Below are 26,630 nucleotides of genomic sequence, written 5' to 3'. Positions count from 1 at the left end.
CAGGGCCTCTCCCATAAACACTGGGATTTATGTTTGACTACAGTGACTTTATCGTTGCAAGTAACCAGTTGCTGGTTAAATAACAATTTCGGAATGAGTTGCACAACCAACATTTCACATCAGTCTTCTTACATGAATCATTTTGGATGCACATTTTGGATCTAATTCATCTATATACTGTATATATCTTATATTATACAAGCTGTAGGAGAAGCAGGGTGTGTTCTACACTCCCATTGGCAGCCGCTGCACCGTCGCTCAAAATCTGTATAAAAAACTTTTCACAACATTGTTGTGCTGCTTGGTCATAGTCGCTCATGTCAACAGAAGCAGACACTTATTTCAAAATGAATGTTCTCCTGTTGCGTTGTTGCTGTATGTGGAAATGTAGCGTCAGGCGAGTGTATAATCTAGATGGGACACCAGGTCATTTCAGAGCTTCAGTTACACATACATTCACATACTGAGGTGCAATTTAATGTAGCCGATCCAAACGGACCAAGGAGCTGTGAGCTTTGTGCCTCCACTATTATATGTCTGTCTTAGTTTCTTACAAAAATATTTCAGAGTATTATTTCATCCTGACATCTAAACCAGTACAGGTAATTATAAAGCTTTTCCCATTCTGTTTTACTGCTCCTACATTAGAAATCTGCAGTTAATAGAACTCCAGCTCACTGCTAATAATAATAATAGCATTATTCAAAGTAATTCCCATTCCTAGAACAAGATCCTGGATTTTTAAACAGCAGTTCCCTTTTGTCTCTTCAGCTTGAACTATCGCTGTTTTCCAGGAGAAAAGTCTCCATGGAAAAACCAGGAGAAACAGCCACACGATTCTCAGCAAAGCAAATTGAAAGTAAACTTTGCTTGTTTTTAAATGTTCAAATTATAACAAAAAGATATGTGTTTAAAATCCTCACTCCCGTTTGCAGGGATGTTCAGTAGACATGCATATTTATATGTGTATTGTTTAAGGTTACCCCATATCTAATCCATTTGTTTATCTTTTTCTTTACCACAACGACAGTTTATCAGCTGTTCAGCGAACTGTGTGATATCAGGGTAATGATATTGATACTTTGTACTATAAAATATGAAAGAAACATATGAGTAAGAAATGATTCAGCACATACAACCTTTCCAACATATAAGCCACAGGGGCAGTTTTCTGTACCACGACAGGCAAATTTGTCAGCAATAGTCAAATAAGAGAGATGGATGGTAAACTTTAAGCATGGACGCTTGCCATCAGTTTTCCCTACAGGCAGACGTTGGGTCATATTGGCTTTCAGAATAAAACCTATGCAAATAAACTACAGAGGTGCCACAGAGGAGTCTTTCTTTGGTCATGAAGGTAAAAAAAATATAGAAGAAGGCTCAGATGAAAACAACATGAGACGTGATGTCAAGGATAAAGCGGTAATGAAAGTGATTTATATATGGTTCACAAAGTTTTGTTGTTGATGATGATAATGATGATAATGTTTTAACTGTTTTCTCTGTTGATATTTCCCTACAATGGAGCTTTAAAGATAGCCGATTTGGTAGTATAGATCGTATTATCAATAAGAGTTATTAATCGCAGAGACATTCTAAAAGGCAAACATTTCAAAACTTGAACTTGGATTTGTTCACATGTGACAGAAAGATGATGAATTTAAAGTCAAGAGTCAAGTCAAGTCAAAGACGCCTCACGTGCAAAGACACCTCACGTGCAAAGACACCTCAAGTGTAAAGACACCTCACGTGCAAAGACACCTCACGTGCAAAGACACCTCACGGGCAAAGACACCTCACGGGCAAAGACACCTCACGTGCAAAGACACCTCACGTGCAAAGACACCTCACGTGCAAAGACACCTCACGTGCAAAGACACCTCACGGGCAAAGACACCTCACGGGCAAAGACACCTCACGGGCAAAGACACCTCACGGGCAAAGACACCTCAAGTGCAAAGACACCTCAAGTGCAAAGACACCTCACGTGCAAAGACACCTCACGTGCAAAGATACCTCACGTACAAAGATACCTCACGTACAGATCTCTTTAATGCAGTAATTACTAAAGGGAAAATGGATAAACAGTGAGAAAAGCTTCAAAAACTAAGAATTGAAATGAAAGCAGACCCAAGACTATAAACAGTGCTTGGGGTTCATTTGCATATGACCATAGAGATACCTGGGGAACAAAATGTATGCAAATCAGGGTCTCTCTCGTCCAATAGGAGCGCACCACCTTACAGAAAACTAACAGCACAAAGACAACTAGACAAACCGAGTCACATCAACCTGGTCTGCAGTCAGGGCGAGCAGAAAGATAGTTATCCGTTTGTTCGCTTAATTTAGTTTAATAAAAGCCTGTAACAACTACACAACGAAGAAGCTGTCTAGCGATGTTAAAGAACTTCAACAGCAGGTCAGTAGTTTATTTATATCTTCTCACCTGAAGCTGAACATCATCAGGTTTGGGCATCATCCAATCCGGAAGCGACCTTTCACTCTCTTTAGACTCGTCCATAGCTGTTGTTGTGCACTTTAGCTTTAACTACACAATGTTTACACTGTATACAGACTGGGGTTTGGAATACAAGCTCGGTCCTAACGACACAAAACCACATTTACACTTACTTACACATAATGTATATTACAGACGCGTTTAATCAACGGGCTTAATTTTGTTTTCGGTGTTATTTTTGTTGTCAGTTCAGGTTTTTATCTCTAAACTCCCGCGCCATGAGATGTGTAACTTTTCATGCAGTGATTCACAAACAGCGACACCTACAGGTCTGGAGCGGAGCGGCGGAGAAAAGTCCGCAGGGTCCTATAGCCGCTCGATTAATGTCTTCTCATACAACAAAAACGCCTTTTGTTAGCTTCAAGTTTGAGAATGTTTACAGCAGACTAAAATCTCACGTGTTTATAACACCACTAAGTTTTGTGACAACTTTTGTGTTGATTAACTCAACATAGAGCTCATAGCTAATGATGCAGAAAAACTCATAGAATTGAGTTCAACATGTTTCTCAGGGTTCTCTGGTTTCCTCCCACATCCCAAAATTGATTAGTCATGCTAAATTGATCAAAAGAAAATGTAAATGAGATGTCCTGTGATAGGCCGGTGTCCCTGGGAGCGTTGAAGAGTTAGTAAAATATATTATAAAAAATTTGAAAGATATATAATATTCGAAAACTAAAGTTGAAAACTAAATCAACTACATATGTTTGTTTTAGATGGCTAACGTTAGCTCAGTTACTTAGTAACACTATTGTATGAGCTTCTATGTTGTCAGACATACGTTCTTGATATTTCCAACAGTGGATGTGTTCACATTATAACCTATTATTTAGTTTCAATTCATTTTTTAATTATTCTGTCCTTCATGTCTGTACATGAAAATCTATTAGAGACAACTACTTCATTTCGTACAAAATAATGTAACGCCACTTGGCCTGGGTCTCCTTATCCACTATAAAATACAGATACATGAGATTAAAACATTTTGCCTTAATTGATTGCTTACAAAAATACCCAACTTTAAACAACCAATCCTTGTAACATGCTGTATATGTTTAAATGATCTAGTAGTAAAGGATTATTAACTAGAATAGTTAACAACGATTGCTAGCCATTGTTGTCTATAGACATTAGCTACCGTCATTTGACAAATGTCAGTCATTCAAGTCATATAATAATAATAATAATAATAATAATAATAATAATAATAATAATCATAAATAAATAAATACATAAAAACAATAATAATACAGTTATACAGATTTTTTTAAACAGGGTATAACAATGTATGTGAATGTTTACGTCTCCCAGTAATACATCAGCTTCATTATGTCAAAGGTGTGACATAAACAGCTTTTTAATTAGCAGACTTCAGTAGAACTAATGAACCGCCTTGGATGAGTGTAAAGGTGTCACCAGGATGTATTCTTTAAGTGAGAATTTTTATACCTTCCAGGGTAGAAAGGTTTAGTATGCACCATTTCAGATATAGCTAATAAATGTGTGCTGGTAAATAAATAAAAAAGATCTATAATTCAGAAGCTAAAGATACTTTGAAATTAGGTCATTTACTGAGAACATATTTCTGACAACCTCAGAACTCATGTCACATACATATATAAATAAAACGAAATGAGATGAATCATTGTGGGTAAAGTTTGTTCCTGGTCAAATGACACACAAGATGTTAATTTCATTTCATCCAAACCTTTTTATTTATTTCTTTATTTTTATTTTTTTATGCTGCTTCCTTGATATCAGGTTGAACATGTGCTAAATATTGAACCAATACATTATCATGTGGCCTAATAAAGCACATATTGTTTTATAGCACAGACACTGTACACTGTATTTGGCAGATGCTTTTACCCAGAATGTGATGGATGCAAAAGCTTAATTAGCATCAGATTAAACTCAGTAGGAGTCAGGGGCATATGAGGACATTGTTCATCTGCCACAAATTTTGTTGTTACAACTAGCATGGCGTTTTAAAACTCTCTCTAGACTGGCAATTCAAGAAAAGGTTTATTATATAACCTAGAGTTTACAGGGAATGAAGTCACTGCTCTTTCTGGGGTTTTACACCTGACAGACTAAGAGGCGTTTGCCAAAGTGTAAAAGAGGAACCAACAGCAATGACATCATCCAAATACGAACTTAACTAAAGGCACCACACAGGTGTCTATATAGTCTAAAGCCATGTTCACACATACACCAGTTTATCACTGCAAGTCACCATTAGCTGTACTGTGAATTTGTCAGAAGGTGTTTCTACTACATAGTAATAATGTTTCTCAGTGAGGTGGTGCCACTAGCATTTCACCTGGCAACAAATCAGTTTTCTCGCTGCCAAAATGGAACATTCTGGAGGGATAGTGTTTGTATATAAAATCCACCTGTGTATTTATGCATCATATCAAATAAGATGAAGGAGAAGCAATGTGTTCTCATTGCCACGGATCACATGCTGTCTTACTCCCATTGGAAGTCACTGTAGCAAGTCATTCAATATTTGCATAAAGTTGTACTTTTAAACGTAAATTCACTTACATCTAGTCACGAAAGGTTGTCACTTGTTTCACTGGAAGTCTCCAGCTCTTATTGACAATTAATATATACTCTCTAGTCACTTGTCACTGCAAAAACTTTGTGTGGATGCAGCATAAGTCTCTATTACAAGATGGGTTTTATTTAAATGTATGTTTGAACAAGACAATTTGACAAATTCTGTATAATTGTGTATGGTTACATTTATGGAATTTGGCAGACATGAATCCAGAAGGAATTTCAAAAGGTCTTTGAGGGTTCTATCAATGAACACATCCATCTGGTTCAGTAGGTCACGAGCTAAGAAAAGAAAACTCCGGGAGGTAAATTAACAACAAATGCAAAGACTATTTATTTATTTATTTAGAAACTTTTAAGTGCTAGTTTAAGTAGTTATAAGAGAGGTAGTCCTAACTGGTCGGGCATATTATTGGTGTGATGATTTATTTAGACACAGATGTTTCCAAAAGTCAAAATGTTGGTCTTGGGATTCAGTTGAGGGATTTAAGTCATGATTCGCAGTACGTGGAATCTGGGAATCGATGCTTTTTTGGGTGGTGGATCGACTACCATTTGCTCATCAGCAAAAAAAAAAAAAAAAGATATTACTATTAAAAGATCTTACTATTGTGCTAAATATTTCTGAATATGTCAGCATTGCATAATTAAGAAACTATCTGGCTGTAGGTTTCCAACAATATACTGGTGTTCCTGTTATTAAAAACGAGACATATTCGTAAATTTGTATTCCTCCTCGGCACAATATTAGAGGCCTTTCTCCTTCCACATTTTGCACAAGATAACATGACTGAGTGATTGAGACTAGGTGCTTCTGTGACAGGGATATGTGATACGAAACACAAAATCAATCTGCTGGAACAGATCTGGTCAGAAGTAATCATTCGTGTATCATTTGCTAAGAGAAACTGACTTTACAGTTGAAATCAGAACATGCATCTTTTTTTTATTCGTGTTCTTAGTGTATAACATCTTCCTTATTAGTGTGATAAAAGATTCAATGTTGGTGCCTTCAACAGTGTCCTTTCTCCTAAGTGGGAATGAGAATTACACCACAGTTCTGCTCCACACTCCGTCTCTTTAAACGGTGGAGTGTGTTATTGTACAGGGGAGGAGGAGGGAGAGGGTCATTGGGTTCATTCCCATCCCGTACTGATGCAGCGCCCTCTAAAGATATCCAGGATTGGATGATTTCTCTCCCTCTGCCGTTTCATCAAGCTGGCTCGGCTTTTAGGAGGCAGAGATAAGTGTCAGATGTGCGCTAAGGAGAAAAACAGCAGCCGTGTAATCAGCTGATTATTCGACTTGTGTCCATGCGATTTGATTTGACCTTTAATTCAGGACACAGAGCCGCGATCAGCTGATGAGAAGCCGGACAGCTGCCATTTTGCAGGTCATCCGAGGTTTCGCTTCCAACTTGTCCAGCGCACAAAGCCGACTAAGCTAAATAATTGAGCTGAGATCGCTCCGTCGACGGCACAGCAGCGTATCGGAGATGGAGAGGAAACCGGGCCGCTGTCGGGAGATTTGAGCGAGCATATGGCCGACGGTAACACGAGAGAGATGGATAGAGGGAAAGGAAGGATTACGGGCGAGTCGTTTCCGAGAGGCGGCTACGCACAGCAGTACAGCACGAGTCTTCCCGCATTGCAAGGTCCTGATATACAGGAGCTCGCGTCCAAACGTGTAGACATCCAGAAGAAGCGCTTCTACCTGGACGTGAAGCAGAGCGCGCGGGGCCGCTTCCTGAAAATCGCAGAGGTGTGGATCGGCAGGGGAAGACATGACAGCGTGCGAAAAAGCAAGCTTACGCTGTCCATGGCCATGGCTCCAGACCTGAGGTATTGCCTTGGGGATTTCATCGATTACTACGCGCACGTAGGCCTGCGAGGCGGCCACGCGCCACGGCCTGAGGAGTCGAGTGACGCGCAGCGAAGGCGACAGCCAGAACATCACGCAGCTCCCGCATCACCCAGCGGCTCGGCGGCGTCTGAAGAGCCAGCACACCGTGTGCTGAAGAGTGAATCAATCGAAGGCGACAACCGGAAGTACTATTTGGATCTGAAGGAGAACCAGCGCGGCCGCTTTTTACGCATCCGGCAGACCGTGAGCAGGGGACAGGGCGCAGTGGGGTACTATGGCCAAGCCGTGGAGCAGACCATCGTGCTGCCTGCGCAGGGCTTAATCGAGTTTCGGGACGCGCTCTCACAGCTCATCGAGGACTACGGCGATGAGCGTGAGGCCAACGGGCGAAGCGGGAGGGCGGAGCGCGACCGGGAAGCGGCGTGTGCTGAGCTGCCTGAGGCGGCGTCCTTCCGCGTCGACAATAAGCGCTTCTACTTCGACGTGGGCTCCAACAGGTACGGGGTGTTCCTCAAAATCAGTGAGGTGCGCCAGCCGTACCGGAACACCATTACGGTGCCGCTGAAGGCCTGGTCCCGCTTCGGTGAGAACTTCATCAGGTACGAAGAGGAAATGAGACGCCTGTTCACCTGCCGCAAGGAGAAGAGGACAGAGGCGCAGGCGGACAGCGAAGAGCGCGAGGATTGACGGCGGGCGGGCGGGCGGCCTGCCATCTATGTTCTGTTGCAGTATGTCACAGTGCTCCGGTTTATACAATATCCTCATACATGTTTAAACAGTGTACCTCTATAGCCTGTTCAAGTACCGCACTGTACTGTACAACTCCGATCAATCACAATAGCACTTTTACATTAAAGTACTGTTTTTCCCCCTTTAGTTTATTTCATGAACGGTTGGCTTGAGACCAGGTTGTGTATGAGCGATAGCCTATGATTATTATTTTTGTTTTGTTTTGCTGACTTTAAGAGGCTCTGAACACAAGATGGAAAGGTCCAGATGAAAATGTGCATTCAGCAATCTGCAGTCAGGCTGAAGCGCGCGTGCTCTCTTCTGTGGGCGTGTGTGTGTGTGTGTGTGTGTGTGTGCGCGCGCGCACGCGTGTGTGTGCGCGTTTGCCTGTGTGTGTGTGTGTGTGCGCGTGTGTGTGTGCTCTCTCGCTCGATTCGTTTATTCTAGTAGCATTTAAAATGCCCGTGTTATACATGCAGAATTAGTGCACTACAGAGCGAACAGGTTGTGCAAATTGGCTGTGATGCACGACCACATGCACTATTAGAGAAAAACGTTTAAAGTGATTTAGATTAAAAAGGTTTTAGAATTTTATATCACATCATTAACATATACCTCCTGGGTACACTAATCCAGTGTTTCCAAACAATTATGTTCAACCCACAGTAATGTCAGTCAAACAAACATGTAATGATCCAAACTGCTTGATTTTGTTCAATTTTTTCAGTGGCTCATTGAGCAAACCTACTAATATCACCCAGTGCTTTTATTAAAGCAATGTTTTATGATTGGTTAGATGCACTATTTACCAAGTGGAGACTCACTTGGACTCACAGTGGGTCTGTTCTAGTAAAAAAGAGGATTATACCTTGGATTATTATTGAATTGGATTAATTACACCTTGGATTATAATAGATTTTCTTTATAAAGCTTTAAATTTAAAAATGTAAAGATATGAAATGAATGTTAAGATAGATAAATATAAATAGGATTGAATTGATTACATACCTAACATCAGGGGGCATGGTGGCTTAGTGGTTAACAGTTTGCCTGTCATATCTGGGGGTTCGTTTCCTGCCACTGCCTTGTGTGTGTGGCGTTTGCATGTTCTCCGTGTGCTTCAGCAGTTTCCTCTGGGCACTCTGGTTTCCTCCCCTAATCCAAAGACATGCGCTGTAGGCTGATTGGTGTCTTTAAATTATCCATAGCGTGTGAATGTGTGTGTGTGTGATTGGCACCCTGTCTAGAGTGTCCCCAGGTTCCACGTTACTTTGCTTAGGTGGATGGATATACCCAATTTCATGAGCACAATATGTTTAAACTATGTAAATAGGTTTTCCAATAAAGATGAATATAATAAGATAATCTAACACTAATGTTCAAACTTGAAGCCCCTTTGCTCCCCTCTGTATCATTTGAGAGTGATAACAGCAATAGTCACTAGCTGAAATTAAGAGAATCAACAGAATTGGTAGACTTGTAGTGGTATGTGGTTTCAGCATTAATGCTCCTAATGCTAGGCTTCAAGTTTGCTATTAGGTTAATTGCTTGAGAGAATTTGTGTTCACCAAACATAGGCCCAGTTTTTCTAAATTAAAGTGCAAGCTGAATTCACACATACTTGCACGTTAGGTTCAGATAAATTGCCTTGAATTAAGGCAGAGAGAAATGTCATCAACCCTGTAATATGTATTATTATTATTATTATTATTATTATTATTATTATTATTATTATTATTATTATATAAAGTCAAAGAAAGTGTGAAAATGTGGAGATGAATTTTATCAGCACTGAAGATCTGATTATTTAGTATAGTCATAACGAATGACCAGTGGATAGCCACATCATGACTTAAATAATAATGTTATTAAATACAAAACTTACAGGATAATCTTAAGGGCTTTACAGCATGAATTTTTAAAGGGGACTTCATATCGTAAACATTTTGACAGTTTAACAGCTCTAAGGTCCTTTTCATAGGTGTTAACCAACGGAAAACATTTAATAGCGCTCTCTTAGCGTTGCCAGTCCCCTTTTGAGGACAGCACAAATGTTTAAAGCACTCTTATATAATAACACTCAATGTTTGTCTTATGATTTATTTTCATTCCAGTCGTATGCATTTGCCGGTGTTGTGCAATTTACTGTGGAATCTTAGAAGGACGCAGTAAATCTCAAACAGTTTAAAAAAAAAAAAAAAAGTGTTCAAAATATTAGAGATTTTAATAGAATAGTGGTGTTTATAAGATTATAGTGCAATGAAAGCAGCATTCCTCATTAAGTCATCCATTAACCTCTAAATTGAAGGTCTTTCAAATGCCTTTTCTATGAGGACATCACATTTGTCCTCATAGCACAAATAATCTTAGAGGTTAACTTCCTGAAACAGATAAAGCCCCTTTTACTTATTAATAGCGGGTGTGAGTTGAAAAATACACTCAAGCATGTTCACGTATGCAAATAATGTCCAGCTGACAAAAAAAAGCAATCGTTACATCAAGTCCTGTTGGTTCGTAGTGCTTTAAATGACTTTGATGGTCTTTTTTCCTTTTTTTGACCAGTGATTTTAGATCAGTTCTATCTATTTCACATGATGAACATAAGGAAACTCTATAACATGGGCTCAGATGGCTGGCATGAGACATAGGCAGCACTTCCCACAAGCACTTTATTCAAACAGCACTTTGAGCTGCTGCTACTGTTGCTGCTTTTACTATTCAGTCTTACTAAGAGATCTGTTTCTCATCCACGTAACTGCAAGGAGGGTGTCATTTCGAAACAATGACAATCATACACATACAAAACAGACCGAAAAAACATGTCACTATACACACTTACTGATATAGAAAACACAGCACACAATAAATACCCTGTAGACGCGTTACGCGACCTAAAATATCAGTGTTTTACGACAGCTAATGTCTCACGATGCAAAACAAGCAATGTGAGGACTTTCCGGTTGTTGAGGACGATAAATAACTAAGACTAAGTGAAATAATGATAAACTTCATGTACAATTGGAATTCCTCCTTTCAGTCGATCCAAACATATTGTATATGATGACAGTTGCTTCAAGTGCGACATGTCCAATAGCAGTACAGTTTGTATATTCTGGGCATGGATTACACCTAGTCTGCCCTTTCTGACTAGTCGTCTTGCTTTGTTTCATTAAAACTTTAACAACTGTGGTTTATTACCTCTTTTACAAATTCTTTCTTTTTCCTAGTCATTTTTTTTGGAACATTTCAGGGCTCACTCATTCTGGGCATTCACACAGCATAGGTTTTATACTACGGTTCGTTAATCGTGTCCAAATTTTAACCTTTTATTTCTTAAAGTTAAAAGGCTGTACCCTTGAAAAAGTGATAAAGGAGTAAAGGCCATAAAGGATGTTACCTCTAAACAACAAATAGTACAGATAATACAAACGCAGAACAGGTTTTAAAACATATATATGCACTTTAAAACTGTATCCACGTTTGTTCCCTTCCTTTGACCTCATAGAAATATCTAAAAATGGTGTTGTATGGAAAATGGTCCCAGTTCTATAGTGTGTCGTGTGGTACCATTTTATTCAGGGTGGTATTGATATACAGACCTTGCGTTTGCTTTATCGTTAGTTTACCATTTTTCTTTCCGAGTCGTCCAGGATGATCGACTAGGACAGAAATTTGCTAGAAATTTGAGAAATTCAGTAATCGTGAAGCTGTTTGAAAATGTTAAGCCTGTAACATTGCAGCTATCATAGTTAATTGTGAAACTTGAATTCACTGAATTGGACTGTTACAATGCATCCAAGTAACACTTTTAACCCATAAGCCTTAAAATCATTACAATGAGATTGTAATGATTTAGTTTAGGTTTATGATTTGTTGGTACAATTTTGCAAGTTTCCGTTCGTCACCAACACGTCGTTGTTATAGTTCTGTTCAGGAACATTTAGACAACAATGTTTCAAAATAACAGTCCAGCCAAAGGTCACAGGCCTTTTTTGTGTTAATCAAAAGATAAAAGTTTGATGTAGGTAATGTGCTGTAAAGGTGTAGAAGCTTTATTGAGTTCTTTTTCTTTTTCCTTTGTGTTGATAATGGCATCTCTGCTGCAGTTGGAACTTAGAAGTAGTGTTCGATAAAGGTTTCAAAAGAAATGGTGAAATAAAAAATGTTTTGGTGTATCTTTTTGACAACGTATCGTACATCCTTAGTGTGTCCTCCTGTAGAGTATTATAAGACTCGAAACAAGAAAGCAATTGTTCTGTATTGTAGCACTTTCTTTATCGTGTGTACTGTATTAGTTCCGGTTTAATATGTATGGTACTGTATGAATATTCATTAATTGCCTTGTAATGTTCGTAAAAGGTTGCAACATGTAGGATATGTATCTGAAGGCTAAATAAGGTTTTTTTTTTGGTTCCTTTGTATTTTTTTTTATGTTCATGCATGCCGACAGTTGGTCCTTTCTAACTCTAAAAAAAATGGTGCTATATAATAATATATAAAGGTGCTCATACGGACCACAGCTGCATGCATGTCGAGTGAAAAATTGATGAAGTAGAGCAAACGTGAAGCTAGCCATCGGTCAATCAATCAAAAAAAAAAAAAACAAACAAAAACAACAACAACAAAAAAAAACTCCATGAGCAGAAGTGGGTTTGTGTAACTGTAAATTGCACAACTGCTCAGTTGAAACCTCAACATCATGACTGACAAAGAAACAGCAGGAAAGTCATAAATTTGCACCAGCAGTGCAGTAATCAGCAGCCCATCTGAGAGAGAAAAAACATATAAATATATATTATCCAGAATCATCCTCATGTTTAAAAGCTTTGTGAAGGATTCCTGCACCAAAGTAAATGCTGAGAAATGAAATGCCTATTTACAGTTACGCAACCTTGGTGTGGATAAACCAATTGTCCATAGACAATCTAATCTAATTAAAATGAAACCTTTTTATGCTCATGTTTAAAAAATGTTTTTGTCTTCTTTTTTTTTTTCTTTTTTTTATTAACTTGTGTCACAGAGTTTAAGAAAAATGATAGCTATATATTGCAGATTGTTAAGTGGAAAGATATATAAGCCTACGCTTTTAAAACAAAGGAGAATGTGTCGAATGTTGGTTGTATCTATCTTCGTTTCTTTTAATAAAAAGCAAACAACTCAAATCGAACGACACAGCGTGTGGTACATTGTGTTTTTATCTATACAGGACATTTAATGAGCATTAAATGAGACACACATATAATCACTTGAATCATTGTACAGGGTTCTTCAGTCTTGGTGTTTGTGTTCAGGTCAATTTATAGAACATTATTAAATACGAGTGGGAAAAGTTTTTTGAGATATATATATATATACTTCTGAAACTTGTAGGATTTCCTGATCTAAAATTCATTTTTTTCCGTATATCTCAGAGAAGTAGTTAAGTAGACTTCTGCTCAGAATCTGATTAAAGGTGAAAGTGAACACAAGCGCAGTGGACATTTTGACAGCCAATATCTGAATACAATGTGTAATATATAAAAAAAGGCTCATGTCAGCTTCACTACAGCATGTAGTTATCCAACATATAGCTTGTATACTGTAAAGGAAATGATACTTTGAAAGAATGTACAGAACGTTACGCAGTTTTTATCTCCTGGCTTGATAAACGGGATCCTTAATCACAAAACATGGTGGAAGGCAGACTAGATTTATAAGTAATTAAAAAGACATTTCCGTTTCGTTTTGGTGAACTATATTCTAGGTGTCAAAGTATGTTACATACAATATTTTTGGCTAGTTTCCAGCAATCGTCGACCACACTAGTGTCTGATGACCTTTCCAACACTGCTGCACATATGACAGTGTGATAATTAGTTGCTAGGATGTTGGGGTCTATAAACAGCCAAAGAAGCAGCAAATATTCAAATGTTCACAGTTTATGACCCAAAGGACTTGCCGGATGAGTACTTTCTGAGGTAACTGTTCATCATTCATGTAGAATGCAACAAAAGAGAGTTTCTATTTGAGTGTGAACCCTTTCGTGAAGCAGGAACTATTCAGTATCAAAATTGCACGAAGGCATCAATTTAAAGAAATCACAATGAGACGTACTGTTATGGGAAACATGCCTAACAGGGAACTTCACCATGTCGATGCTTCAGCTTTTTTTTTTTTTTGCTTAATAACAATTTTTAAAAAAAATCAGTTTATTATTAGCCTCAGATTATGTCGAGAGTCTTCGCTACGCAGTTTTCTCTGAGAAAGAGCCGTCACTACAGGATCGATAACGCATTAGATCAATCACATTCATTCAATTTATTAGAATTATATCCTAGTCAGAGCTGCTGTAAAATCTATCAACAGTTTCTGGCCAATCAGATTTGAGAATTCTTCAATGCTGTGGTTTTATGAAACTTTTTTTAGACTGCATGTCATCCTTGCATTTACAAAAAGCTTTACAAAAGTAGCTTTGGTGTAACGTAGAGGAACATGGAGGCAGTGCATGGTGATGGTACACAGGAGAGGAACATGGAGGCAGTACATGGTGATGGTACACAGGAGAGGAACATGGAGACAGTACAACGGAGATGGTACACAGGAGAGGAACATGGAGGCAGTAACTCATCAAAAAATCACTAATAGAATGAGCAAATCTAATTGTTCCTTGGTGAATTTCATGTTTTTTTTTTGTTTGTTTGTTTGTTTTAATAAGTAAAGACTAAGCAACAACTAGGGTGAGGTTTAATTTAAACTCAGAAAGAGGAAGTGGTAATGACAACAGCATTCTTTGATTGTGAAAGGATAGCCTCTATCCTCCCTGAGGTCAGTTGATGCAACTGTTTCACCAGACCACACTTCCTGTTTCACTGCTACTGTTCTTCTCACATGCCCTCAGCACATGATAGTTCCTACAGCCAACAAATCATACTTTTCTGTTATATCAATCTTTTCATTGTATTTGTATTTGGACAATGACCTTTGCTGTTGTATGACCTGTATGAATAACACAAGGCAGTTTGAGTCAAAGAATAAATTTGCTTTTCATTTGCATTCTAACAAAGCAGTCTTGAAGGTCAAATGTAAAGAGAAGGGTTAAAAAAGAAAGAAAGGAGAAAAGACGAACGTCCGCTTAGGACCGCTCACGGAGACACGAGTCACCAAGCATCATCAAATGTTCAAAATCATCAATTATCACCATTTATCATTTTCCTGATGTCAATGAGTTGTCTACAAGACAATAGAGATCGCTCATTTTTCCTCAAGGTCTCATCATGTATCTAATTTTAAAGAAGTACACGTTGCTGTTGCACTAAAGAAGCACAGCCTATGTTCTTAATGCTAGCAGTGCTGGGTAATTTCCTGTGCTTTAGCACTTCACAGTTTGAGGTCAAGCGATTTCCTTTTTGGTGTCTCACTTGATGTTCCTCAAACTAAAGTGACAAACTGCAACAGTTCCCTACAAAGACAGGTCACATATGCTAACTCGCGTGCTTAGGCAAGCTTTCCAAAAATGGTGAGTACACAAAACCTTTATCGTAACAAAATACGTTTATAAAAGTATTGTATTGTCTATAACTTGATCGATGTGTAAAGTTGAGGTAGATTTCAATAACGATAAGCAGATTTGGCAAGCAGACAAGTGGTAATTACATTTGTTCACCAAATAAAAAAGGTGTCTACTTTTAGTGCTTATCTCCTCACATTATTCTCTCTTATCCATCCACCTGTCACTGTTACGTCTCTGAATGTGTATTATATGTCATTCTGATTCTAATGCATGAAAAAAAAAAAGAGTTTGCTTTCCTCCACAGAGGCGTATTTCAGCATTGTTTCATTCGCGTGTTCAATAGCGTTTCCACAGTATTTCTTACACAAAGATTCATATTTGTATTTCCACATCTTATCTCATCTCGCTGTAGTGTAGTAATGTAGTAATAACAAATGTTGCCTAAAACCATGCTTTGATCATCCGTTTCCGTCTGTTTATACTGTACTGTATATGTGTAATTTGATAGATAGACAGACAAACATCAGAAATATTGCAGCAACAGATCATTTAAGATTATTTATTGGTGCAGTGCGATTGAAGGAAATCTGGTTAATAAAATAGCACATTTTACATGCCATGCAGTCACATGATTTAAACTGAACAAACGGAGAATCAAATGCTTTTCTACAGAGTAGTCAAAGTTTAGTTTTAAACAGCAGTACAACATTAGAAACATGCCATAACTAAGACTAACTGTGCGCCAGGACCATCGCTGGCATGAAGCTTGGTGAGATTTGTTTTTGTATGTAAATGTTCATACACAGAATCATACTGTATAAAGGAGCCCACATTGGAATGAGTGGGCTTCAAAATTTAGAGAAAACAAACGAGCGGATTAGAAATAGTTACAAATAGTCAAATTGACCTTGGCCAAATTATACTGGATACAATTTTACTGGAAATGTGTGTGTGTGTGTGTGTGTGTGTGTGTGTGTGTGTGTGTGTGTGTGTGTGTGTGTGAGAGAGAGAGATATGGTCATCTCAGATAATTATTTAAACTGTCGCTGTAGCGAAGCCAGCAAGTAACACTTCTACAACACAAACGGGTTGATCTTCCCACATTTGCAGGTCTTTTTTACACTGAGAAAGAAATTTCATGCAGTGTTCAGAAGTACACCAGCACGTACACAAGTCGAAACGGAGGGCAGTGACATACGGAATTGAAGAATTTTTTTTTTTGTTTTTTTTTTTTGCAGGGATATATTCTGCAGTAAGCAACTATGGAAGTGCGAGGCAGGAAAGGGTCCATCGAGCTTCTTTCCACACCTAACTCATCTAAGCCAGTAGGAACTGTGGCATTGAGGAACTTCACCATACCCAGGAAGAAGAGGGTGTCTGGACAAGGTTTTACCAACTTAGCAAAAAATACATATCATTAGTCTTTCTGAGAAGAAGGATGTGTAGACCTTACAGTGTCTCATCGTAACAAGTCTTCTTTTTAAAATGTCTGTTTTTGATTTTGTACCCCATTAACCAGTCTTCCTGGAGCCTTGTCCAGAAGACAGCCGTGATTATACTCTCATTCAAGCTAAACTGAAAGAATCCAGATTAGACATGAGGAAGGAACATGCTAACACCTGGCTATTGAAGGATGTAACATTAGTACACAATGATGGGTTTCTTCAGGAATTCTCAGAAAAAAGGTAAAGCAATTCAAGCAGTAATAGTATAAACAATTCAATCATTAACAACTTGTTTTTCTACCTGTTTGACTTTACTGATGATTTGTTGTCTGCAGGTCAGAGATGCGTACAAAAGGTAGACATGGGAGAGAAATGGAAGAACGTTTTTGCTTCTTGGTAGAATCTTCTGAAGTAACAAATCAAATTTACCAGTTTGGATTAAGAACTGGGAGCCAGGACCAGTATTCTTTGGGAAAACCCTCACACGGGGTTTATTTGTTTAAGCATGTTGATGTGGCTCTGAAGTATGCAACTGCAAGCGCATGTAGCGGGGAAAATCTGATTATTTTCAAGGTCAGTTTCACGGCAAATGCCAAAAAGTTCCCATCAATCTATCCTGCTGGTCTGAATTTAAAATTAAATACATTCAATTGCATTAAAGGATATTTTGCACTTAATGTTTTTTTTTAACATGTATACTGAAGGTGCTCTTTGGAAAGGTGAAAAAAGTCACACCCAGTTTGGAGTGGAACAGAACCGTAGACCCTATTGTTGGCTTCGACTGTCACATTGCAAAAGATGCTGTTTCATATCGTGACAGTGTTTCCCAGCAGGTTTTGGGCTCATCGGTATGTTTGACAATAGCATAAAGTAAAAAATAAAGAAAAAAAAATAAAAAACATAACAGACGTGATATTATAGGAAAATAATCAAAGATGGGTAAAAGAGCATATCATGTTACTATTCCATTATGTACTGTTACAAAGTGCCGACAGGGGACGCTTCTTCCATGAATATCTACTTTGCAGAAACCTTCACCATATTAATATCATACAGATCCTCATAAATAGTCCTCTGAATTAGCTGTTACTATAGAAACAATAACATCAATTAATTTTAACCTGTGAATTAAAATGCAGCTGACTATCATTAGAGCTGCTATTTAAGAAAAATAATACCCATCTACACGACATGATATTGCAAAGAGTTTTGATTATATTGTTGCTATTTGATTCTTGCAGGTGTTTCTATATGACTACAATCAAAACCAAGAACTCAACAAACGGCCAAGGCAATGTATGCCATATGCTGTGGTTTCATTTGCTCCAGCTGTTAGTGCTGCAGCACCAGCATCCATAAGTCCACCTGTTTCACCCAATAAACCTCCTGCTAGCCTTACGCATGGTATGATAAAGCACTCCATAACAAAGATGTGTTTTGCTAAACTACTCAATATGCATTCACAAATCCATTAAATGACAGTTCTTTCATTTGTTTATTCAGAACCATCTGTGATGACACACATCTGGATTTTAATAAAGCTCTGATTTTTTCCAATCTACCCTGGCAGGCCCTCTAGAGCATTTGAAAAGCTGCACTGTGGCTAAAAGAACGGGCAAAGGAGAGAATGCCACAGTGACGTTCAAACGTTTTGCAACACAAGGCTGCCCAGGCGTGGAGTACCAGTCACAAACTCCAAGAGCAGAGGCTAATGGAGTAGATGCTACTCCGTTTCAGTGCAACGATCCGCAAACAACACCTCCTTTTATCCCTCACCAGGCGTGCATGCCTTATTATAATACAGCAGATTATTTCAACTCTTCACTACCATATTATGACAGTAGCATTTCATGGCAAAGCTACAAGGACACACCTGCATTCCCTTCAAACGTATACAACCTGAACACCACAAGTGTCTGTGGAGGTAATACAGACACCTTGGGGGTAATACCTCAAACCTCAGCAGAAAAAATCTCCACCATAGTCTATTCATCTCGCCTTGTTAAAGACCCAAGGTTATCCAGGCAAGAGACAAACATACAGAAGAAAGGCTCAGATGAAGAAATAACATCTAGTGTTCCAGAAGGTAAGGAACAAGAGTGCCAGGCAAACTCGCAAGACCAAAAAGAGGAGAATGAATCCACTTTATTTTGTGAGAAACAGTCACTGGAACTGGATAAGGAACACAAAATGGACAGGTTCCCTAAACCCTCACTGGATGATCCAAGCAAATCCAATTCCACTGCACAGCCAAAGACTGAAAATATGCCTTCAATTAAATTATTTAAAATGAAATTTCAGAAATATGCTCCATATTTCAAGATGACAGAGGAGGAGAGACACACAAAAATATGGTCCAAAGAAAATTTGAGTCCAGAGCAAAAACTATTATTGATTGACCGCATACATTTCTATGAGCTGCATCACGAAAGGTATAAACAGGGACTGCTTTTTCAGAAAGACACCGAGACAGAAACTGACTTCAGTAAGTCTCAAACAGAGTCCCAAAACATAGTCTGCTCTTCCACACATTCCCTTTTATCGAACAAAGGAACCCAATGTGATGTGAATCCTTCCAATATGAGAAATTCGGTTAGTGCCAATGTTTTCAAGTTGACAACTCCAACAGTATTGGTGGACTCTGAGAGAAACAAAGTAGATATGCTGAATACAGACAATGATGAGTTGAACCAGAAGATTTGTAGCCCAAAAGACACGCCTGTGCAGGAGAAAGAGGAGGATCCTTCTCCGGAGTCTCAGACTAAGCCTCAAGATGGAGGTATGATTCAACCTGTAAAAGAAAAAGAAAGGATTTCAGAGACGTTCATTGTGCAAGGTACCATGCAATCAAATCCTACAGACGAGAGCAAAACTATAGAAACTACACATGATTTCACACAATCTTTATGTCCTAAAGTACAAGTTGAGATAAATTACCAAGATGTCTGTGAAAATGAGATTTCCACAAGTTCAAAAGAGTATTCTTCATGTATGCCTTCACTAAGCAATACCTGTCCTGAAGACTGTCCTGAATTTGAGCAACACGTAATAGCCATGGAAGTGGCAAACTGTGTTGACATCTCAGCCAGCGATGCACTCGAAGGCACTGACTGCTCCTGTGTTACTGCGATAGAGCCTGGCCAACATATTCAAAATAGTACTGAAAAACAAGATGGAGAAACATTGACACATTCTAAATCTAATACCAATTCTGAGATGTTTATAGAGGTTGAGAGGGGAGAAGCACAACACAACACTATTTACAATTCATTATATAAACGATTACAGCTAGATCAGCTATTGTCCAATTCAAATGAAGCAAATGATTTCTCTAACAAATCATATCTCAGGCAGAAAGGTCTAGACAAAAAGCTTGCTATCGATTTACCAGATATTCGTGTTAATGAACCAAAAGAAGAAGACCTCCAGCTTATACTTAAGATCAAATCCAGCCAGACATCCCCAGACACACTTACGCTTTCTGAACGATTCTCAAAATTAAGACACCTCCGTCGGAAGCTAGCATCCTTTGTAAATGTAAATAAGCTAACCAATAGCTACTCCACACATCTCAGTGGAGATTTTAAACCAGAAGTTCAAATCTCATGCGTTGACCGAGGAAAGGGAACGAGAAACAATAACGCTGAATTGATTAAACTCATGGCACTGCGGTACAATAAAAATAGGTTCAATGCAAATTGTAAACACCTTAGACAGAAGCGTTCAAAGGTTCTGTGCAGAAAAAGCTCAATATCAAGTGTGCCGAGTAAAAGAACTCCAGGTCAATTGTCGTTTCGTTTTCAGATGCAGACAAAGCATATCAGGAAGAATCACTTATTAAAAGCGAAGAGAAAACGTAGAACAAATCAAGGCTCAAAAATGAGTTCTTGTGGTCAAGCTTCATTTAGCAAGTTGACATCTGACTTATCGGATAACATTTCATGTCTTGATATAGCTAACATCGTTGATAAATGTTCTGATTCACACCTTAATTCAGCTGCTGCATCTCTGTCTACTACTCAAATCCATGGCAAACCTTTGGGGTCCAGTCTGAATGGCAATGCCTCTAATATTTTAACTGAAGAGGGTTCCAGTGAAAATAAGACTAGACATGGTGATGAGTTCTCTCAAATGAAAGGACAGTGCATTAATCCTGTCAAACAGTCAGACGATATTGTCCATCATGATGTTTCAAAGATTTCAAGCAACAATGAGATCAAAGAATCAGAGGAAAACATCACTTTGGATTCTGAAGGTCCAGTAATAATTGAGGAAATGGAAACAGATAGTGGAACAAAAACTAACAAATCCAGTCATCAAGAAAAATCGTCTGTGGTCACATGTTCTGCCAGTAATGAGTCAAGTAATGGTGAGAGTGCAGAAAGAGAACACAAGGAAGAGACATTATTACTAAAAAAGCTATCTCAGGAGGACAATTGTGACACTAAAGAGATTTTGCCAGATTACAACACTGGAGCTTATAAAGACACAAGTAGCCCTGTTCCCACTGTCTCAAGTATCCCTTGTGATATAACCTCAGGTAATATGATCAGCAGCTTCACTGCCAAAGCCCAGACAGCCCTGACTTCAGATTCACCTAAAGTAATGAATAATGAGAACGACACACAAACCGAGGCTGGGATTCTTGGTGACACTGCTGTGGACAATTCTGGTAGTGGTTTAACCCAAAGGGTATCGAGCACCAATTCAGAGAAAACCAACAAAATCTGCACACTTCAAGATGGAGATCTACACAATAATACAAAAAACACAGATGCAAATGAAGAGGGGCCATATACAAATCAGAACGGATTAAAATCACAGAAAGGTGCCAAGGGTGATGTTGCAGGGATCTTCACAAAGAAAACGGATCATCATTCTGAGCTCGCTTCAGGTTTTCAGTGCCAACCTTCTTTACAGGATACTAAACGTAGTGGGATAACAAACTCACTTGTAGAGACGACATCAGATTTCCACAGCAGAATCATTAAAGATGCACAAGAAGACTTTGCTGGGACAAAGGACAATCTGCATTTAGCTTGGCAAGGACAAGTCAAAAATAGCCTCCCAACAACTTCTGATACACAGATCATTTCTAAACTGAGAGAATATTTAACTAAATTTGAGTTCACAGTTAAAAAACCGGATGCTGTCAATAACTCTCTAGCAGAGGTTCATGTTCCAGACACATGGATAACTTTAGATAGTACAGCTCACAAACAGCATTTACACAACACAAGACACTACAGCAAACAAGCTGATATCGCACACAGACAGATTGGAACTGCACCTTTCCAAGTAGCCCCTAAAAAACACAAGCAATGTAATGGGGACAAGCACATTAACAGCCCTGTATCAAAGAGAAGGAGAACAAGCAATTTGGAAAGGGTCAGTCCAGACAGTACCTTTACTGAAACAGTCAGAAATGAGCCAAGTCCAAATCAGGTCTATAAGGACACTCAACCATATCAGACTGCCTCTGGTGTACCAAACATGAACCATTGGTTGCTAAACCATGGAAATAAACTGCAGGAAAATCAGATCTTCTTTCCCCAAGTTTTAGGAAATCTGAGCAGGTCAGGTGGACAGCAAGGAAACGGATCAAGAGAACAGCAATATCAAGTAAATCAGTCAACTGAACAAGCCAAATATGAACAAGTCCAGATCACATACGTCCATAATAAGTACAGTGTCACTGATATATCCAACACTCTAAAACTGGCTGACCATGCGGTTTCTTTGGTAGAACTTGGTCCCCTGCAGTCAAAATGCAAAAGAATGCTTCAACATTTCATCTCCAACTTCGAAAAAGATCAGAGGATTTCTTTCCACCAGTCCTGCATTTCAAGAAATCTAATCTTGGAAAAATACCTAGACCATCCTCCACCACCAGTTGAGTTGAAGTTTGAAGCAATAAATTCTTTCTTGGAACTGCAGATGATAATCGAGGCCTGCCAATTTGTTGACAACAAAATCAATTTTCTCAGAAGGAAACCAACATTTAGGAGTTTGCTCTGGTACGATCCTTCTCTCTATGGTGAACTTTATAAGGGCACTGTTGGGTTTCAGCAGCAATCGTCATTGTTTTCATCGTTCCAGCAGTGCCTTTCCAGTGACGACTACAAAAGATTGCAAGAATACTATTGCGCAGTGTCCACTTTGCACCAGCAGTTACAAGAAGCCCCTGAAACATCGTACTACATGTACCTGAAAACCAAGCGGGAGAGGCTTGAAATAGAAGCTGCATTTAGAAATCCCTCTGATGTTAAATGCTTCTTTTTATCTGTACCAACAGCTGTCATGGTCAATTTAGGGGACCGCATGGAAATTTTGAAAAAGACGCATGATACTGTGATGGCGTTTATTGAGACACCAGCAGATCGGTTACCGGGTACATTTGATGTAGGGAAAGCTGAGCACCTGTCCATTATATGCAGATATCTTCAAGAAAAAATCCTCTATTTGAAATCGCATAATGAAATTACAAAAATTTCATGGTTCGGGATGGAACATCTTCTTTACGATGCATCAAAGGTTCTTGTATGGAGTGAATCGGATCGTGGGATTCCAAACGAAGTGCTGGTGAAATACAATAGGATAAATTCTCAAATTGTTTATGGGGAGACAGAGGCTCATTTAGCCCATATTAACAAAACTGATCAGCCACCGCATCCTTTGGATATTGGGAAAATGACATCACCACTGCAAATGAATGCTATCAGATTCCCATCAGCAGGGGTATCCACGGAGAGGACTCAAACCACACTGGTAAGTTTTGAGAACTGTTTACCGTTTTCCTTCTTACAATAGTTTATCCGTGCCTTGCAGTAATAAAACACACATTTTACCATCTCTAGATTCAAATGGAAGATGGACCAAAAGAAACATATCAAACACCCAGTAGAAGGTAAGAACCAAAAAAAATCACTGAAAATGTGTTGCAGGAATGAGATGAGGTGAAACTGTGACTTTAAATCTTAAGAGTGGCTTACAAGTCACATAAAAATCACAAAAACATGTCACGTTTCGAATCATCTCTCCATATTGCTGAACGGGCATTCTTCTCTTGTTATAACGAATCTCTGTTGTTTTTAGAGCAACACATCCGTGCTCAAGAAGTAACTTCAGTGATGATGTTACCCCACTTATTCAGCCCAGTCTAGAAGCCCAACCTGGAAGCTCACCTCTTTACACTGATTTCACCCAAAGAAGTAATGCGTTGCAATGGAGGAATACCAGAAATCCTATCTGGGACTGGACCCCACCAGACACTATCAAATCAACGTCTCACTCCAAAATAAGGGCTTTGATTTTGTCTAAGAGTTTACCTTCAGCACACCCAAAAGCAACAACAACATCTTTGACAGATCTGCAAAACCATGCAGTCAGACAGAAACAATCGTCACAACCATTGATTGTGAAACCAAAACCAATTGAGCGGAGTAAAGCTCATCCAACAATCAGTGCACCTCAGCATCTGGAGCTCTTAAAAGATCAAGCAAACGAGTTCAGCATGCCAATGATACCGGCTTTTCCTTTCCCAAGTTTCTCCCCAGATGCACCCTCAGTAATCCCTCCACCCCCTCCACCTCTTCCACCTCTTCCGTTCTCCAGTTCTTCGAATCAAGTGCCACTGCATAGCAATCCATCACTAATAAGCTATCCTTTCTTTGTCTTCAATGGCCAAACATACTCCACTTCAGGCTCTTCTATGCCTGTGTCGTCCGTTCATACTGAAACCCAGTATCTCCCTCGCCCTGTTTAGAAAGAGCATTACAGTATTTGGTACTGTTAGAATTTGTTCTTTTATCAATAGAATGTTTCTGTTTCAAAATCCAGATACTTCTGAAACCTCCTCCTATGGTTTTACTCTAGACCAGTCATGCTCTAATCTACAATGCTCCTAACCAGTTCTTATATGTATAACATGTTAATTGTAAATACACAAAAAACAGTATCTGTTCAAACTGTAATAGCTTTGTGAATAGATGTTGCATTTGTTCTTGTTTTTTTATGAATAATATATTTTGACATTACATTGTTTATATGTTTATATTGACTAAAAAATGCACTTTGTTTTATAGTGTCAAAGTTGTTAATTACATGTTTCGAAAGCACAACTGAAGTCATAGTTTTTCTTTACAGTTCTATGGTTAATATGAACACAACCTACCTATGAAAAATTACTGCCTACAAATAGGGTCATGATTTGACATGATGCTTGATGAACTTCCTAAATACCAATGCATAAAGTTATTTTGCCTTAGTATTGCTATAGGTATCTTGGCAGTCGTCCTGGTAAGTTTTTGTTCGTTTACATATTTTGGAAAGACATCATATTTTCACGTGAAAGTGGGAGCTTTTAGGAATCATTAAACACTGTCAATCCTGGAAACAGACGACAAATCGGTCTTTCTTCTGAACAAGAAAGTACACTATAAAGGTGCAGCATTATAGTGTACACTCTATTGCTTCAAAGGCGTTCTAGGAAATGTTAAGTAGGCCCCTTGTACTGTATAATATGTTCTCTTCCTCTGTCCAAGGGGGACCAAACTTCCTGGGTGAGAGCAGCAATCTTGATGGTGTCTGATATTGACATGATACCGAGCTTCAAAATGCATGGCCGGTCCCTTTGGCTGTGCTAGTGTTTAGTTTCTGAAATCTGTGCTCCTCGCATGCTTAAACCGTGGTACCCAGAGCAGGTAGGGTTTTGTAGGGTTGATTTAAACTTAGAATTCAACGAGAACTGTGGTAATCACACTTGGCTCACCTGACACTTAGCAGAGTCGTCCCATGTCCTGGCCTAGCTGTCCTACTACTGGGGGATCAATTACATTTGCCACATAAGAGTTTCTAGCTATAAATTGGTATGATTGTTCCAATCGAAGTAGCAGAATAGATAAGAAACTGCCTATATGTGAGGCAGTGATGAAAGATCGAATACTTTATCTTTCAAAATAGAATTTGGTGCTTTGGGAGATATCCGGATGCATCTGATAAAAACATCAGTGAGAAACAATAGAAGTGTAAATAACACTTATTAAAATAAAATTAAATAATGAGAAAATTAACCCTTTTATTCACAGCAAGAAGCATTGATATCTCAAAGCTCCAGGGTCCCTGAATCAATAACAGGTCCTGGAATTGAGTTTCAGTGCATAATTCTACTACTGTCTGTGTAGGACCTTCTCCCAACCTCCCAAAAATATGCATATAGATGGAATAGCTATATTAAATTGGGCATGCATGCACGATTCTCTGCATTGAACTGACATCCCATTGAGGGTGAACACCCACCACATGCATAAATTCCCAGAAACTCATCAACAAATTCAATTCAATTCAAGTTTATTTGTATAGCGCTTTTTACAATTGACATTGTCTCAAAGCAGCTTTACAAAACATAAACATAGAATAAAAGGTTAATATAAAGAGTAATATAAAGATTAATATAATACAAAATTCAAGATTAATATTAGAGATATTTAAACGTGTTTGTATTTATCCCCAATGAACAAGTCTGAGGTGACTCAGGTGACTGTGGTGAGGAAAAACTCCCTCAGATGGTAAAGGAAGAAACATTGAGAGGAACCAGACTCAAAGGGGAACCTCATCCTCATATGGGTGACACTGGAGGGTGTGATTATAAATATACAATCTGATAAATGCTGTATTGATGCACATGGAGTTCACATCTCCTCTATGGTATCGCAGAGTCCAACTGGAGCTGGTAGATCTCTAGATGCCTCAGGATTCTCAGTCGGCCTCGTCTCAGTGGAGGTCCATAATCGGAGCTGGAACAATTTCTGGATGTCTCAGGATGGGTAGAAAGAGAGAAGCAGTGGAGAGGGATTAGCGTAGCTGCTGTTCATAATATTTGCAAGTCTGATGTAACAGTGCACAATATTATGGGATGTATTATGTGTAATAATAATACGCCTGACTAAAGAGATGAGTTTTTAATCTACATTTAAACTGGGATAGAGAAATGACTGAGAATAAACACTGTATACACTTTGTT

The 26,630-nt window shown here is 38.7% G+C and overlaps 3 protein-coding genes across 7 annotated transcripts in view; 2 read left to right on the top strand and 1 right to left on the bottom strand.

The window, feature by feature from the left end:
- wrn (WRN RecQ like helicase) overlaps positions 1-2,742 on the bottom strand; it is a 28,431-nt gene extending 25,689 nt beyond the window's left edge. For all 3 annotated transcript variants that reach the window (XM_060896454.1, XM_060896455.1, XM_060896456.1), the window contains exon 1: positions 2,447-2,742. In XM_060896454.1, coding sequence (XP_060752437.1) covers positions 2,447-2,521 — 75 coding nt within the window. In that variant the 5' untranslated portion in view covers positions 2,522-2,742. The remainder of the gene's footprint in view (positions 1-2,446) is intronic.
- Positions 2,257-24,692, top strand: LOC132863576 (uncharacterized). 3 transcript variants are annotated; one of them, XM_060896451.1, is made up of 9 exons: positions 2,257-2,419; positions 16,403-16,550; positions 16,684-16,849; positions 16,945-17,182; positions 17,314-17,457; positions 17,851-18,013; positions 18,180-23,377; positions 23,467-23,516; positions 23,705-24,692. In XM_060896451.1, exons 2-9 carry the CDS (start codon positions 16,427-16,429, stop codon positions 24,372-24,374), a joined length of 6,753 nt encoding a protein of 2,250 aa, XP_060752434.1. In that variant the 5' UTR covers positions 2,257-2,419; positions 16,403-16,426; the 3' UTR covers positions 24,375-24,692. The 3 variants fall into 3 exon arrangements, with proteins under 3 accessions (XP_060752434.1, XP_060752435.1, XP_060752436.1); XM_060896452.1 differs by lacking the exon at positions 2,257-2,419 and adding an exon at positions 14,993-15,170; XM_060896453.1 differs by lacking the exon at positions 2,257-2,419 and adding an exon at positions 15,903-15,933.
- Positions 6,213-12,842, top strand: purg (purine-rich element binding protein G). The gene has a single exon (XM_060895951.1). The coding sequence runs from the start codon at positions 6,623-6,625 to the stop codon at positions 7,631-7,633; it is 1,011 nt and encodes a 336-aa protein (XP_060751934.1). The 5' UTR covers positions 6,213-6,622; the 3' UTR covers positions 7,634-12,842.
- Positions 24,693-26,630: the final 1,938 nt, after the last annotated feature.

Source organism: Tachysurus vachellii, chromosome 20 (genome assembly GCF_030014155.1).
Source record: "Tachysurus vachellii isolate PV-2020 chromosome 20, HZAU_Pvac_v1, whole genome shotgun sequence".
Lineage (NCBI taxonomy): Eukaryota > Metazoa > Chordata > Actinopteri > Siluriformes > Bagridae > Tachysurus > Tachysurus vachellii.
The sequence above is the reverse complement of the archived record's forward strand: the minus strand, read 5'-3'. Positions and strand labels throughout refer to the sequence as shown.

Coding starts and splice junctions, on each gene's coding strand:
- purg (XM_060895951.1), top strand. CDS start 6,623: ATGGCCGACGGTAACACGAGAGAGATGGATAGAGGGAAAGGAAGGATT.
- LOC132863576 (XM_060896451.1), top strand. CDS start 16,427: ATGGAAGTGCGAGGCAGGAAAGGGTCCATCGAGCTTCTTTCCACACCT. Junction 17,183..17,313: donor AAAATCTGATTATTTTCAAG/GTCAGTTTCACG, acceptor TGTATACTGAAG/GTGCTCTTTGGAAAGGTGAA. Junction 23,517..23,704: donor TATCAAACACCCAGTAGAAG/GTAAGAACCAAA, acceptor TGTTGTTTTTAG/AGCAACACATCCGTGCTCAA.